The sequence below is a fragment of the Erpetoichthys calabaricus genome, chromosome 3 (genome assembly GCF_900747795.2).
Source record: "Erpetoichthys calabaricus chromosome 3, fErpCal1.3, whole genome shotgun sequence".
In the NCBI taxonomy this organism is placed as follows: domain Eukaryota; kingdom Metazoa; phylum Chordata; class Cladistia; order Polypteriformes; family Polypteridae; genus Erpetoichthys; species Erpetoichthys calabaricus.
In genome coordinates, this window is record NC_041396.2 from 235,225,308 (window position 1) to 235,243,355 (window position 18,048).

General features: G+C 37.2%; 1 protein-coding gene across 1 annotated transcript in view; it reads right to left on the bottom strand.

The window, feature by feature from the left end:
- The window catches only part of moxd1 (monooxygenase, DBH-like 1), a 94,011-nt gene that overhangs the window by 63,604 nt on the left and 12,359 nt on the right, over positions 1-18,048 (bottom strand). The window contains exons 2-4 of the mRNA XM_028797912.2: positions 2,956-3,102; positions 1,998-2,162; positions 1,813-1,896 (exon numbers count right to left, since the gene is read on the bottom strand). Of these exons, the coding sequence (XP_028653745.2) occupies positions 1,813-1,896; positions 1,998-2,162; positions 2,956-3,102 (396 nt within the window). The remainder of the gene's footprint in view (positions 1-1,812; positions 1,897-1,997; positions 2,163-2,955; positions 3,103-18,048) is intronic.

The following is an 18,048-nucleotide window of genomic DNA, read 5'->3' on the forward strand; positions in this document are numbered from 1 at the left end:
CGGTCCTCCCCGGTCACCTGACCTGACGAAATCTGACTCATTTTTAAGGACTTAAAAACTGATTCTATATGTAAGGACTATATTAATTATATATCTTTCTTATGTAAGTGTGTATTATTTATCTGTATCGTATGTATATATTATTATTATGAGCTAATTTCAATTTGCTTTTCTTTCTTTGAATTTATTTTTGACATCTCTGAGCTCAATAAATGTTGTTTTTAGAATATTATAACAATCTAAATGAGAAAAGGCTATTCAGCCCAACAAAGCTCACCAGTCCTATCCACTTAAGTCTTCCAAAATAACAATAAAGTCTAGTTTTGAACATCCCAAAAGTGCTACTGTCTACCACACTGCTTGGTCACTTATTCTGTGGTTCTCTGTGTAAAGAAAAACTTCCTAATGTTTTTGCAAAATTTACCCTTAACAAGTTTCCAACTATGTCCCCATGTTCTTGATGTACTCATTTTAAAGTAACAGTCTCGATCCACTGTACCAAATTCCATCAACATTTTGCACACTGCAATCATGTTTCCTCTTATTCTCCTTTTGCTTAAACTGACAAGGCTCAGCTCTCTTAATATTTCCTCATAATTCATACCCTGTAGCCCTGGAATCAGCCTAGTCTCTTTTCTCTGGACTTTATCCTGTGCTGCTATGTCCTTTTGTAGCCTGGAGATCAAAACTGTGCACAACACTCCAGATAAGGCCTCACCAGTGCATTATTAAAGCATAACATCCTTGTTGTTTTTGTTGTTACTATATCTGCTATAGCTCTGTAAAACATAATGGAATAATGTACGCTATTAAAAAAGATAATACTGTATGCTTTAAAATATATTGTTTTAACCAAACATTAATCTGCTTCAGTCACCTTTAAAACATGGGAAAGAACAATCTGGAAAATGATTAAGAGAAAAAAACCCCAGAAATGTACAAATATTAATGGAGAGATCAGAAATAATCCTGATCTACAGGCAGAATTAAATCAACTTAAGAATCCAGTGCAACACATTTCATTGTTATCCTTTCATGTGCTGCGATGCCTTCTTTTAACTATAAATAACAATAAAAGAGCATTCTACAGGAGGAATTAACTGTTATGGATAAAATGTATGCAAATGGTGCACACAATACCCTGTGGCCCGTAGCGGGCGTCTCACAACTCCAACACCAATCCTGGAGTCCTAAATAATAAAACACAACAAAGGCTTTAATACCAAAATCTCCATACATGATACAGGGGAACAATAAAGTGCAACCGAAATAGAAAATAAACACCTCTGCCCTCTGGGTCTAACTAAAAAAATAGTAGCCCCTGCCTACTCTGTTAACACATTTCACCTTTCACTACTTGGATCTTCTTTTCTCTGTCTGACCAGCTGAGCTCTTGTCACCAGATGCCTCCCAACACTAAGCTCTCTGAGCCACTCAAGCAGGGCCCTTTTATACTGTGCACCAACCACCTCACAGGTACTCCTCTGTTGGCACTTCCAGGATCTTGGCTGACATTGGTCTCTGTTATCGTATGGATAGGACTCTCCCTAGCAGCACCAGACATTCCCGCATGTTAGCCCCACTACAGAGGTGTACTGGAGAGGGCCAGATTGGTTATCTTGCCCAATACACCCGTGAGGCCACATAGCAGTCTGGGGAACCATGTGAAAGGGTTCATATTATGACCGCTGGGATCTTGAAACACCTCTTGTTATAATGGTAGTGTTCTCTGCTGGTCAATAATGGAACCACTACCCAGATTAACTTCACAATATAATAATAATAATAATAAAAAAAATAAAAAAAACATACCCTTATTATGTGATGTTTTCTTTTTAATTCAGGAAGCATGAAGATTTGACAGTAATATGTTGTATCTTTAAAGGGTATAGTTATCTGTCTTCAAAAGAAACAAAATTACCATTTAAATATATTTTTATAAATAACAATATGTGATTACATTTTCACATTTTTAAAAAAGGATTTTTTTTACCTACGTTGGGATTTTTTATTTCAAAAAATGGAAGGCTCTCCAGTGCATCTTGATGATGTTGTGGATTAAGTAAGCGTAGACTCTTCCTTCCACGATTCAGTCCATGATAGTTGTGTGCATTTTTAAAGTCATCTGAGTGATATGCCCATATAACTCTTACTGTGCTTTCCTAATATAGAAACAATGAAAAAAATGTTAAAATAAATGACAAATCAATACTTGAAGAAATAAATTTCCTTGGGGAGCAAGGCAACATGGTGGTTTTGTAGAACATCTTCCTCTGTCAGATTCAGTTCTAATTCGCGTCACTGTCTATGAAGAGATTGCATGAACATTTATGTCAATACTGAGAACAGTTTATTTTGTTTGTTTTTTTTACTGTTTTGTTCTTTTTGTCATTTATTTATTTATTTTTGTATTGTTTGCAGATAATCTTCATTTCATTCCATGTCCCATGATAATCACCATGTCATAACTGTACAGGTCAAATCCACATGACAGGATGCAGAGTGGCCTTAGAAGCCATTTGATGTGCCATCCTGGAGAAGTTGGACTACTTGTGCAACCTCTGTAGGGTCCAGGTATCTCCTCATGCTACCAGTATTGACACTGACCATAGCCAAATGCAAAACTAGTGAAAAAACAGTCAGAAAAGAAGAGGAGGGAAAAATGTCAGGGGGTTGTCTCATTGTTGCCCCTCTAGTGCGCCTGTTGTTAATTTCATTAACACCAAAGCAGCTGAAACTGATTAACAACCCCCTCTGCTACTTAACTGACCAGATCAATATCCCAGAGGTTTCACTGACTTGATGCTATACTCTGATTAAAAAATGTTCCTTTAATATTTTTGAGCAGTTTATATATACTGTATATAAATACAAACTGCTGCAAGAAATGTTACAGTGACTTTTACTAATATAGCCATGCACTTAAATGGAGTGAATAACAGCAAATATTCATACCGTGATTATTTTGTCATCCATATCACAAGTGTTGAGGTCTCTTGAGAAGCACAAGATGGTGTGTGTGTTATTTTCGATTGCATATTCCAGATGATAGTCTTGACGATGATCCAGATGGACTTCTCGGTTTGTACCTGTATAAAAATCCTATTAATATAAGTGGAAATAAAAATCATGAGAAAGAAAAAATAGGTTATGTTGACAATTAAGATTCACACAAGTACAAAATTAATGAAATAGCATTGCTGCATAGCTTATCTGTAACATTATCTTCATAAAAACATAGTAAAAAGATTGTATTTGCTTGCCTTTTCTGTAACTGTTCAATTTCTTATTTCTTTTCACTCTAAAAAAAGTCACATTCACCTCATTCAGTATCATTAATTGATTTCTTACAGTCAATTTACAACCAGTTTAGTCCTGAACAGGGTTGAAGGGGCTTCTGGTGCCTATCCCAGCAGGCACAGGGTACAAGGCAGGAACAGACTCTGAACAGTGTCCCAGTCTATCACAGGGCGAATATACACACAGATAACAACCACACATTAGGACCATTTAAGGGTCACCAATCCACCTAACGGGATGTCTTTGGACCTTGTGAGGAAACCAGAGCACCCAGAGGAAACCCACACAGACATAGGGAGGAAATGCAAACTCCACACAGGGAGGACCAGGGACCTGAACCCTGGTCTCCTTGCTGTGAGGCAGCAGTACTACCATTGTGCCAACATGCTGCCCCTAACTTCTTTCTTTTATATTTACTTGTTGTCCCCTGAATTTGCCTATGCCATAACTAAATCATTAAAGTGAAAACCATTCCAAGAAGAATGTAAAAACATGATATAGCAATACACACATTTATTTTCTCACATGCCCACAACCATTCATAAGCAGATGAGATACAAAATTGTAGAATGATGACAAAGCACAAGGAGAATATGCACACTGTAACAATAGCACCTTCTTGCACCCGACCCGGCACAGACTCACACGGAGGCACATATAAAATAACACAAATATTTATTTTTCTTCACCTGTGGGGCACGTCTTCTCCGTGAACCCCACAGGCAATACACAGTCCCAAAAAACACACAAGTAACACAAAGCACTTCTCTTTCTGGCACCACCACTCCTCCCAGACAACCTTGTCCTCCTCCACCCAACTATGGCCGCTGAGTGGTGGTCGCTGGCTCCTTTTATAGTCCACCCAGAAGTGCTCCAGGTGCTTGATCGACGAGTTCCAGCTGCACTTCCGGGTGTGACGAATAGAGTCCCAATTACAGCACCCCCTGGCAGTGCCTGTGGGACCCAACAGGGCTGCACCCAACTCCAATTCCCATGGAGCCATGCGGGAAACCGAGGCACTGCTCCAACCCAGGGGGGCAGCCATCTAGCGTTCAAGAGGAGGTATTGCACTGTCCAGGGCTGCTCCCTCTGAATATAGTGTGCAGGGGCATCCCGGCTGGGCATGAACCTCGGCCGCCTGCCACAACACACATGCCATGAGTCTTAGGCAAGCAAAGAAAATTATTTTTTAAGGCATTTATCTGAGCAGTACAAGTTTATTTACTCTTCTAAACACTAAATAACAATACAATACAAGACGTTCTTGTGTTTTCCAAAAATATATCGGATGGCTTGTGAGATGGCTAGAGCAACAAAAGTTTTATTTCCAATCCTCTCCTTAAGGTATCCAAGCCATTTTGCATATTTAATAAATTTCACCAACAGCAAAGTCTTTAAGCTTCAGCATCGGACACCAAACACACTGTAAACACAATTATGACCTACCTGGATTGGAGGTCTGTAGAAGAAATGTTTGCAGTATTATAAAAGCACTAGCAAGTAGCATCGACCCAGGATGAGTCACCCTTAGTGCTTTAAAAATGGTAAACCTGCAAAATTGCAAAGTGAATTCCATCTAATATGGCAATAATCGGTAGTCCTTTTAAGGATAGTGACCCATCTAAAAGAGCTATGTAAAGAGCATAAGAATGCATTCTGGCCCTTGGCACCAGCTCTACATCTGTGTTAGAAGTGAAGAAAGAAGACCTACCATCCAATTCTAGCAAGTGTTAAGTGCCACAGTGACCACAGTGGACCTGCTGGGCTCTTCTGAGGAGCTGATGGAGAGTCTCAAAGCTGAGGTGTGGAATCTGGAATACCATTTGTAGCATCAGTGCATGGTGGAAGACAGCTGAGAGACTGCTACCTCTGCAGCTTCACCATTTCTTTTCTATCTTCTAAGATCCATTGTCAAGGGGTGTGTCACTCATAGTATGAGCTGGCAATACAGTATTAAATCAGGCACCACAGAGTCGTAGCCTCACCATAACAGAAGTTATAATATGTGAAATCACTTGGACAGGGAAAATAACAAAAAACAGCTAAAGTCAAAAGAAGAGCGATCTAAAAATCTGCTGGATATGTGGAAGGATTAATCACAGGGCTACTTGAAAAAATGATACAGCACTGCACCAAAGCAAATCGCAATAGTTTCATAGTCTAACTGATAAAATAGAGACTTTGTATAAAAACATTAAAGAGATTCTTGCTTGATTTTATTGCATTAAAGTTTATTTGTGCTTATTCTAAGTGTAAATGGTGTTTTCACTAGAAAATATACACTAACTGCAAAGATAACTAGCTTTAAAATAAATTTTCTTAGGTGTTTTGTGTATCTATATACATATATGAATACAAAGGATTGGAAATACCTGTTTATCACCTTCCTATTGCTTTCATACTTCAATATTTTAAGCAGAATTTTCATCATTTGGTAATCGTAAATTTTATGTTAATAAGTTTTTACAGTCATTTGTTATATGGTATTGTTTTTAACAATTATGTAACTCAGTCACACATAAAAGAATGCAAATGAAGGACCTCCCAGGAACTATTAACCACATAGAAGGGATGCTTAAAAACAAAAAAAATATATATTTATGCAGCTTAACTGAACAGATGAATGCATTTATAGGGATTTCAAAACCTCAAATACTTAGGATTTAGACTAAAGGCATATTCACAACACAGTCATATCCTGAATGCAGCTGCCATTGAATTTACGACTTGGGAATGCTATAAGCATTTGTTAGCATTATTTTTCTTAAGAGGAATTAAACTCTTATTATAAAACAAATCTTTTAAAGACATAAACATAGGCACAATTAGATCATTTCAGTGAAAATAAAATTATAAATTAATTCAGATTCTAAACCTATTGAATTGGTAATACTGTAGGACAAGTAAGGGATGCAGGATAAGATGCTGTATTTCCTCCAAACTGATATATAGTGTCAATAGGGTATATATGTTTGTATATGTATGTATGTATATATGTTTGTGTAATTTAGGTTTCTGCTGGTCCTTTTGTGTCAAATGGGGCAAAAAGATTACAGGGACAACTGAGGCAGTCAGGGAAAAATGTGGGAGTGCTGTCCAAGGACGTTTAAAGAGCCCTTTCCAGCTTTATAAGTGATTCCAAGGCAGACCTGGATGTGCTCCAGAGCTGGGCTTCAAAATGACTTTCTAGCTTAGAGTCGGATATGAAGTGTTTGAAATGGCTTGCCTGGTGAATGAGTGGAAGGAAGAAAAGTTGTTATAGTTTGAGAAAAACTAAGGACACTCCATAAAGTTAGCTGGGGACCCTATGAGTGTTTAGTTGGATACACTAGAATTTATTATTTTGTTGTATTATGATACCATTTATTACTCCTTTTCTCTAACTGTACTTTTCCTAATAACCATCCTTTTATATTTATAGGTTTGCACATGGCACAAAAGGACCCAATGTCTTTTTTCTGCAAATCTTTATTAAATTAAAGGGCATTATGCAGGAAAGTCTATCTCTGTTGTGTCATGCACAAGGAAGAAACCACATCTGGAACATCAGCCCACCATAAGGCACACTTCAGACACATTCACTTATGCCTGACATATTTAAATTGTAAATTGCATTGTTTAATTTAAAACACACATGTTTTTATGATGTGAGAGCAAACCAGACAAATTTGAAAAGAAAGAAGAGCACAAAAACACCACAAAGTCAGTGGTTGGGCTGGGAATTTTACCTGTGGTGAAGCAGGAATGAATGTCAGTGTGCTCCCCACATTTGAATAATAATATTAATGAAACTAAAAAGAGCAATCTGACAACCCCAGTCAACATGGTATTCATCCTAAAAGCTAAAGATGTTCTTCCTGTTTTTAAGTTTTAGTTTCACTTGCCTGTTGAGAATGGTTTCTTCAATATCATGTAATTTACAAGGCTAAAATATTGTACATGTCTCATATTAAATACACACGTGTTCATGCAGTCCCAGTTGGTGCTAATGTAGTGTTATGTTACTCAAAGGTAAAGTACAATAGTACAGTAGCTCCAAACCATATTACACATTCCATGGTGTCATGAAACAGACTTATAATTACATGGTTTTATTCATTCAGTGGGTAGAAATGTTTAGAATTACAATTTTTGACATGCTGTTTTGGGCCTAATATATGCACTGTCGTTTATATAAGGAAAAAAAGTGTCTTCTGTGTGGCATTTTGAAATTCTTACAGTCAAAGTTTCGTCCCAAGCTTTCATTAAAAGACAGTATAAAATAATTATGTATGTACCATGAAATTATATTATTTTTGGCCTTAGCAAATTTGATCATTTGTATCATATTTAAATTAATTTTTGCAATTTGCCATCCTTCAACTTTAGATTTGAGGTGGGTTTTCTCCAGACCAACGCAGCAGCAATAACTAAATGTCTGGTAAATGTGGTAAAGTGAGAAACTGCAACACACCACATGGAAAACCAAGGAATTCAGCCTGGTTTAGAAGCATAAGTCACTTTTGGCTACTTTAGTATCTTCAAAGAAAGATACTGCTAAGCTAAATTAACAGAGTGGTTTTTATCTTGTTAGACGTGTATAGTATAATAAAAAAGGTGTCACAAATCCATATAACATGTCTGAAAGGCAAAAAATGAAATATATCTAACATAGATTTACAGGATTAAATCACATCAGGCCAATTGACTCTTCAAATTATTGTTGTAAACAATGCTGCAGATGAGGGATGCGCCAGGTTTGGCAGCACTGGGCAAGGTCAAAATGAATCTGGGATTTAATGCTGAAGTGTCTGTGTTAAAAACAATAGATCAAGAATAAACAGACATTACAGAGAACTTTGACATAAGGGTTTGTCACAAGATGTGCTGTAGATGAGATGTACAGTATGCCATGCTGCCAATTAATGAGATTACTATACGCAAAATGACTTCAGGCACAACTCCTCTGGAATTTAAGGCTGTAGTGTCTATCACATGGAAAGAATAGTGCACCAACTCAAATTTATTATTTAGAATATACATTTTGAAATTTGCCATGTATCATGCTATAAAGTGGCCATGTGTTATGTTTGATAGTTAAAGGTGCCTTCTAGATCTGCATTGGGTTGTGTTTCTCTACAAGCTACACAATAACATAAATTAATGCAAAATGTTTAAAACAGTGTCTTTTCCCTTAATTCGCCACAATGTTGCATGAATTAGCCAGACATAAAATCGTACATTAGACTCTTTGAAAAGAATGACCTATGCTAATGGTCATTTACCTACACGACAGGTTGGGGGTCCGTAAATCTCTTTGGTCTTGTGAAGAAATGGTTAAAGTTCACCTAGCTGAATTATTTTAATATTAGGGGGCTTCTCCCCCTGCTCGCTTCACTCACCCCACCGCCTGCACTACGCGCTAACCACTTTGTGTCTCTGCCGCATTGTGAAGAGGAGGGCTGAATGCACCTCAAGGAGACGCAATCGCTCCTCCGACACCCCCTCTTAAATGGTGATACAATGGGAAACACACAGTTTTTTTTTTACCTCCTCTTTGCTCGATCTGGATTTCATGAGGCACACTTCTGTCATATCATCTGTGTCCATATATTCAATCTCTTTTCGCTTTTACCTTTTCATCAATATCACATTGAATTTTGATTCCGTGTTTAGAATTACATCTGACATAACCACGCAGGACTTTTCCAAATCTCTTTGCATAAGCTCTTGTCGTCTCGTAGGACATGAAAATGTCTCTGAGACAATCACGTCTCGTCTCCTTTTTTTTTTTTTTAAATAGAGAGATACTAGAACCTGATAATGTTTAAAATCGTTCTGAATTAAATTTTGAAATATTGTTAGCCAAAGGCATTTACTAGAGTGAATTTCTTTAATTACATATGCTGCATCATATGCAACAGGTGAAGGCAAACACCTAAAAGCAAGGACTAAGAGTGGATGACCAGTTACAATATAAACTTCTTGTTTTAGTGAGTGCCAGTTATCTGGTATAGATACATAAAATCAAGAGGAAGCTGTCTCAGAAATGTCAAGCAAGAAGTATGATGATATTCGATGACAAAGTCAATCATGACACTAACATAGCAATGCCATTAAAATTTTGAAATTAGCTTTATTTCACTAGCCAGCTCTTAGGGTCAGACATGGTGATGGTTTCAACATGAGCAAGACATGACATATATTGTTTTTTTCTGTTCATTTGCATGTTGTCATTTATTGGATTATTATTTGGAAGAAAATGGGTGTTGCAGTGTAGAAGACAAGAACAATAATAAAATAATGAAAAAAATCTTGGTGGAGAGGATAAGTAGGCCTACATCCTAAATAAAATCATTGTCAAAATTCAGATTAGATCAAAAGTTATATATTCATCAAACTATAGCCAATCAGAAACATCTGAGGTGAAAATTAGAAGTGCTTTCCCTAAATCTAAACATGAAGACTTCTTATTTTTTTTCTTGCAAAACAAAAATATAATAAAAGATATTTAAGCTCATTGAGTATTCTCTTACAGGAGCTAAGATCTGCTCAGCAAGCTGTGCTTAGGACCCGCTGATGACATTTTGAGTTGCCATTAGTGTGTTTGAGCAGAGTAAAGGTAATAATATGCAAACCAAGTGGAGCACTTAACAGAAGGAGCAGCAAACAGAAAAATACAAAAGAGAACTGCAATCATCCAAAAATCCACAGCAAAAACTGTACAAACTGGCTCAGAAACTGCCTTATAGTAATTTATTACAAAATGTTATATTTAGATTTCATATTATTTACTTTTATACAGTATTTACATTTATTTTCTAAAAAAACATCTAAACCTCCAACTCTTTCAGTATTTACTTTTTAAATGGACAAACATTCAATTGATCTTTGACATTAAACCATAACTGTGACAGTTCTCTATCTCTTTGTAACTTTCTTTTTTTTGCATGCCTTTCCATCTTTAAAGTTTTGTTGAGGCTCTAATTATACTTTTGTAATTTTGGTAGAATAACGTTTGGGTCCAAATCTCTTGAAATTCTGCAGATTTTTCACATAAGTGTAATATTATAAAGTATGTGTCCATCTCACTGAATTCACTGTAATGCTGATTGTTACATTGTTGTTGAGCACATGGGACTGGCTTTTTAAATTTTATTTTATTCATTAATTCTATTTCCAGAATACTTTGATAATTCACTTACACCAAACTGCAAATACTGTATATCCTGAGATGAACTTCTCATTCCATCTTTTTAGCTTTTCCACTGATTGGGCCTTTACATTATGGATATCCATCCAATTTCTTCTTTACAATCTTTATCTTATGCAAATTTGACTGCTGTAATTTATTCTCTCCCCCATGTACTGATTATTTCATCTCAACAAAAATTATAGAGGACTTTATTTCAACATTGGTTAAAAGTTAACATATTCTGGAGTACCACAATTCATACAAACCTTGATCTTACAATTTAGAAACTCTATATGTTTAATATATGGGTTCCTTTCCCTGATCTATTTAGACAGATACTGTATAATTTTTTTTTCCATTTACGACTTTTGGATTTTTAACTTATATTTTAGTTGTTGAATCCAATTGATTAAATTGCCCTCTAAACTAAAGCCAGGAAAGCTTTTATTTCCAAATATTCTTTACAAAGTGAGCATGGAGAACTCAGTGCCATTTGCATAACCAAACAAAACAGGGGGACGCAAATAAAATGGTCACATGCTGGTAAGAAATCAGTCGGCTACAAAGACAAAACAAGAACGAGATCTGCAGGCATCAAGAATATGGAGCGGCCAGCTGTGTAGGCAAAGAGGATGAAGTGCCTGCTGGTTTGTTGGGTTCAGCAACATCTTCAAAACAAAAAAGAACCAGATTGAGTAAAAACAAAGGAATAATTTCCACTTAATGGGCAAATAACTAAAAAAAACCAAGCAGGCATGTGGAAAGACACTAGTCCCCACAAAACTGGGCTGCAACCATAAACAGACACATCTGCTATAGTAGTCGAAGCGAAACGCCCACAGGAAACAAAAAACACAAATAAGTCACAGCTGCCACAGAGAAAACAAAAAGAACAAGCAAAAACAAAGGGAAGTGTCAGTTTACGTATTCAACTGCCCCCAGACTTTCACATGAAAAAAATCATTGCTCCAAAAGTGAAACATTCCTGCTTTCTACTGTTCTCTTCAGATATACAACATTGTGCTTACAGGTGAGCTTTACAGATAACATCAATGAAGCTGCATGAAATCAAGCACATTTATGTGAGGAACAAAGATGTCAGGAATATGGCAGCACACACCAGTAATGCATAATAAAGGGCATGCAATGGTATCATTTCTAAGGTATAATAAAACTAATATATGAAGCTAAACAAAACTACCAACAAAAGAAGAAAAATATCAGCATCCCCAGAATCCTGACATTCCTTGCTTATATAACCTATAAAGCTTTGGCAGCAACTACAGACATTGGACTATTCAATGTAATCACTTTGGATGGTTGCAAATACCTGATATATTGTGCAAGTGCAGGTGTCTCTTTTCTTCTGTGTTACAAATCTGTGGGTTTTATTTTCCCCAACCCCATTTCTGCTTATGGCTCCCTATAAATTGCATTATACAATGAGGACTACAGCTTCTGTTTGTGCAGAAATGTTCTTAAATAAATATCGACATACTCCAAAAGACAAAGGATTTCTTGTATAACAGAAGAAGGAAAAGTCTTCATGATTAACTGTACAACCGGTATTGAATTAAACTTTTCAGCTTAACTTTTGCAAAATTTTATAGTGATTAGCGTTTTTTTTGCTTCAGTTAATCAGAAATTCAGAAATTTGTGACAGACGGGTATCAGCAAGAGTGAAAGGGAAGGTCTACAGGACGGTAGTGAGACCAGCTATGTTATATGGGTTGGAGACGGTGGCACTGACCAGAAAGCAGGAGACAGAGCTGGAGGTAGCAAAGTTAAAGATGCTAAGATTTGCACTGGGTGTGATGAGGATGGATAAGATTAGAAATGAGTACATTAGAGGGTCAGCTCAAGTTGGACGGTTGGGAGACAAAGTCAGAGAGGCGAGATTGCGTTGGTTTGGACATGTGCAGAGGAGAGATGCTGGGTATATTGGGATAAGGATGCTAAGGATAGAGCTGCCAGGGAAGGGAAGGGAAGAGGAAAAGAGGAAGGCCTAAGAGAAGGTTTATGAATGTGGTGAGAGAGGACATGCAGGTGATGGGTGTAACAAAACAAGATGTAGAGGACAGAAAGATATGGAAGAAGATGATCCGCTGTGGCAACCCCTAACAGGAGCAGCTGAAAGAGGAAGAACAAGAAGAACCAGAAATCCAGAATTCTGTCATCTCTTCATTTTTTCATCCTCCTTTCTACAACTTTACTTTTGTCTATATGTCCTCACGTAACTCTACTCTAACTGTTCAAAGATTACAATGGAAGGCTCGACCTTTCTATTGGACTGAACCGTGCGGTTTGATAGTTAACAAATCTGGATAACTTAGGAAACTTAGGAAAACCAGCAGTGCGTCCACCAAACCACCTGCTCTAGACACAAAGAATGCGTAGTGCCTCCTTGGCTTTGGCCACTGTTCTCATAAGAATCATATGGAGGTCTTCTCACTTAACTTCAGATAAAATGAATAAACTCAAAGAAGGAATAAAATTTTAATCATATCTTGAAATGTATAGTCATTTTCCTGTTAGATTGATTAATAATTATTAATAAGAAACCTGCAGTGGGTTGGCACCCTGCCCGGGATTGGTTCCTGCCTTGTGCCCTGTGTTGGCTGGGATTGGCTCCAGCAGACCACCGTGAGCCTGTGTTCGGATTCAATGGATTGGAAAATGGATGGATGGATTAATAAGAAACACCCTGTGTAATAAGTTTAGTGGTAGAGCTCTACCTATGGTCTATGTTTCCATTTATTAAAGTTGTTTGTTATTTCTAAGATAATGTATTTGTTATGTCTTGTTTCATTGTTATTTTTATTATGTATTTTGGTTTACGGTATGAGGTGCTTTTTATGTAAATTTTCTAGAATATTACTCTTCTTTATTGTATATTTATCTAAAAGGATAGGCCCTGTAACAATGCAGCTGTAGGGAAAATACCCTCAGCCTTTATAAATGGCTGAGAGTCCTTACTTTGGTATTGATGCACAAACATTCTCCCAGTTGTGTTGTTCAGTTCCAATCTCAGGATGCATTTGAGATTTAATCAGGGAATTATTTTTGTATTTCTGGTTTTAGAATCATTGGCTCTTGTTCTTATTTTAGATTTTTTGATAGAAGACTTGGTTTTGTTGATGATTAGGTGTGTGTCTATGAAGGGCAAACCTTTTTGATTCACTATTTGCTCTGGATTTGCGTTTTGCTTTGTATATTTTGATAATAAAATCCTTAATTACATAGAAACATGTCGTTATGCCATTTGGGCCAAGACTTTCACAGTTCCCCTACCTGTTTTTGTGACATTTAAAACTGGGTGCTGTTCTCGAGTTGGATGACCACTCATACTTGTGCTGCTGAGGCTTACTTCTTTTTTCAGACCTGAGTGGAATACAGGCTGGATTTTTTAGGATAGAGGTCTGCCACATTTTTTGATTCATTACAATAACATAGAAACTAAGGCAAGGATAAATTTCCCATAAAAGTTTTATTTGTGCATTATGCATGTGTTTTATTTAATCTTAATGGAAAACATGTCACCAACAATATGTTTACAGAATGCACTTAGCATAGTCAGTTGCATGTGTGGCCTGTTGCGCTGTCAGACAGGAAGACGAGAAAAGCCACTGTTATAGGACAAATGGCCCAGCCATGCACAAGTACCTTATCACCACGGTTAAGATACATGTTACATCCATCACCACAAGTCAATATACATGAGCCAAACATGCTGCCAAGGTCAAGGGCAGGGGTAAATTTGTAGCCACAATCTTATATGCAGTATCGTGAAAACTTGCAGCCTTTTTGCCAGTGAATCTCAATGTCAGTAGGATATCAGTTACTTTATCTCGCATTCTTCCATTGTATACTCCTTTCTGTGTGATTTCCTCTGACCACTGTTCAACAGTTTTTCCTGCCTAATATTACTGAAATGGTAGGTTCTTAGACCCAGCTCAAAAGGTACATGCCTGTTATGTATGTGGTAGTACATTGTAGATGAGCTGATTTTGTATTTTAGCACAGAATTGCACAACTTTCAACAAATTGTGTAAGAAATGCTCCCAAGACAAGTTCCCTTCAGCAGGCTTGATTTTCTCTGCTTGCATCTACAGTTTTTTTGTGTGTAAAATGATCTGACATGTACTCAAACATTGCATTGTGTCTATTTAAATAAATAACATGAAAGTCTACATTAGACATTAAAATAGAGGAAAGAAAATCAGTACAATTGTATAATCAGTAAAATCAATTAATTTTAACTGTATATAAGTCAATTGAAAAATCTCCACTTGTTAACATTCCCCACTCATGCATTTTTTTCACACCTTTGTCAAAATCCTGGAAAAATAACATTGTTATGTACACCCTAAACCAGGGTTCTCAAACTCTGGTCCTGGAGGGCTGCAGGTTTTCATTCTAACCCTATTCATAATTAGTGACCTATTTTTGCTGCTAATTAACCTCTTTTGAAATAATTTTAATGGACATGTTTCTTAAGATTTGTTTCCCTAAATTTCTTCATTGTTCTTTTGAATTGCTTCATTTCTTTCCTTAAATGGCACCCAAACAAAATTGAAATGTGAATTGAGTGAGCCAACAGAAGATCAACTAAGTCAGGGCGTCAAACTCCAGCCAGTTTCACTACAATCAGTTGCTTAATTAGGCACCAAGTCTTGTTGTTAATTAAACCTGCTTATTAATTCCATGGCTTGTTGCTGCTCTCATTGTGCCATAGCATACATTTCTGAAATGGTTGATGTTTTCTTTTCTGAGAGCACTGTTAAAATGTTTTGTGGACCTGAGCAAATCAACATTCCTGAGAACTTCATCTTTCTTTATTATCAGATACTGTATGATGGACACAGTTTGCTGGTCATGTTTTGGCTCATTTTGTATCTCACTATTATTCGGCAGTTAAAGAAAAAGAAACTATTAAGGTTCTGAGTCTTCAAGAGCAGGTCAATTACAATTAATTCAAAAGATGTAAATTAGCAGCAAAAACAGGTCACTAATTAGGAAAAGGGTGAGAATAAAAACATGCAGCCACTGTGGCCCTCCAGGACCGCAGTTTGAGAACCCTGCCCTAAACTATCAAGATATATTTATTTCCATTCTCAGTACTACTAGGGTGTTGTACACTTTCCATTCTGAGAAACACATAATAATTTTACATTGGTAATTACGTATTGAGATTTTTGAGTAAGGAAGACAGAAGTTTCGGGATAAAGTAGTTAACCTGTAATCATGGCACCAGTGAGTGATATTGTGGTGTATTTTGAATTCTAGATGTAAGTAAGAATTCCATTGTATTCTGTAAGAAATGATAGTAACTCAGTCATTTTCAAACCTGCTTTGTCCCGAACAGGATCATGGAGGGGTCTGCTGGAGCCTGTCCCAGCTGGCATAGGGTACAAGGCAGGGAAGAAACCTTGGAAAGGGTGCCAGTTCACTGCAGGGCGCATACACACTCAAACACAAAGCACACACTAGGGCCAATTTAGGATCACCAATTCACCTAACCTTCATGTGCTTGGGAACCAGAGAACTTGATATTAATAGGAGCAGTGGTGTATGAAAGCATCAAAATTTAAAAACAGTTTCCTAGGTGCAAAACCAGACCTTGAAAGTGATGTAAGAGATCAGGGAATGAGCTGCTTCAACATCCTCCTCCTCCTGTAGTGTTAGCTAAAAGGCTGTGGAGACTGGTTTATTCCTGTTGGCTGCTGCTCAGTGCAGGCAGATGATGTATATATCACTGGAATTTCCACATCACACTTAATTTTAGTTAATAGCCATCCTAAACTGTAAAAAGGACTCAGTCTTATATTATATTGAAAAACTAGGAAACAACATAGGTCCCTGCTTCATTCCAAAGGGGGTGATAGATAATTATGCTACTGAATATTCAGAGGTAAGACCCTTGTGAAAACCAATTTGAACAAAATATGGGAAAACTCATTGACAAATTTATAAAAAAGTTAACTGATCGACTAACATCTTTCACTTCTACTTAATTAAAATAGTTGTGTAAGGTAGTATGTGTGTACACCATCCACAGACAAATAGATAAAGAGAGTGTTTTAATGAAACACTAAGAAAATATATAAAGAGGGTTGTACAGGGGAATCTATCAGTTACACCATTCTTGATATGTGCAGTGAGAAATTGTTCTCATTGCATGAACCAGGATTAGTCCATTGGAGCTGCAGGTTATCTGGGAACCCAGGGAGTTTCTTCAGATCTTAAAGCAAAATTGTACTTTAATAGACAGGAAACCCCAGCTCATTGGTTTTGAAGGCATTTTTAAAAAACTAAAGCTATTTGCCATATGAATAACATCTGCAAAGGAAACCAATGATACAAAAACAAAGCTTTGATCAAAGGACAGCATTACATGGATTTCACAATGGAGACAAGGTTTCGGTGCTGATTCTAAATGACCGTTGTCAGTTCCTGGCATAAAGGTGAAAATCAGCCATGTCAGCTTTAAAGTAAGAATTCTTAGACATTAAAATACATTACAAATTCAAATGTTTAAATGAGTAGCATGAAAGGGAAACTTTTCCCCAACAGAACAGATACCCTCACAGGCATTGACATTACAGTATGTCAGCATTAATCAAGAAAGATTAAATGGTCTTTCCTCTTGCATAGTAGGACCCATCTTGCTACAAATAACATGCTACAAATAACATGATAAATAAAAATTATTTAAAAGTCTACCTCAACGAAGAATTTCCAAAGCATAGTGTGCTGTAATTTAAGAAATTAAACCAATGCTGAAGCTGAGAGTGATTAAGATATCAAAGAGTGAGTGTTGCAGCTCAAATGTCAGGATCCCAAGTCTAATGATATCAGATTTGGTATTAAATTTGTGATATTTGAAGATGTCCGACTGTGAAAAAAACTACATTGTGTAATCTCAGTTTTCTAGACTGCTGTTTGTACTTCAGAGGGCTCCACTGTCATTTCAATATATGAAGGAACCAAATTTAAATGTGTATTTAGAGTATCCATCCATTTTCTAACCCACTGAATCCGAACACAGGGTCACGGGGGTCTGCTGGAGCCAATCCCAGCCAACACAGGGCACAAGGCAGGAACCAATCCCGGGCAGGGTGCCAACCCACCGCAGGACACACACAAACACACCCACACACCAAGCACACACTAGGGCCAATGTAGAATCACAAAACCACCTAACCTGCATGTCTTTGGACTGTGGGAGGAAACCCACGCAGACACGGGGAGAACATGCAAACTCCACGCAGGGAGGACCCGGGAAGTGAACCCAGGTCCCCAGCTCTCCCAACTGCGAGGCAGCAGCGCTACCCACTGCGCCACCGTGCCGCCTATTTGGAGTATTCCTCTGTGTATCTTGAAAATGCAGCCATATTCATAATGACTGGGAGTCACATCTTATTCATCTAAAAGTTGTACTGGATCAGTGTTATGAGCAAGATTAAACTACCAGTCCCAAGGGACAGAAATAACAAAGGAAAAAGAAGAAAATGGAGACTAAGCTAAACATATAACCAGAAGAATTATTGTTGGGTAAGTAAACAGTCAAAACA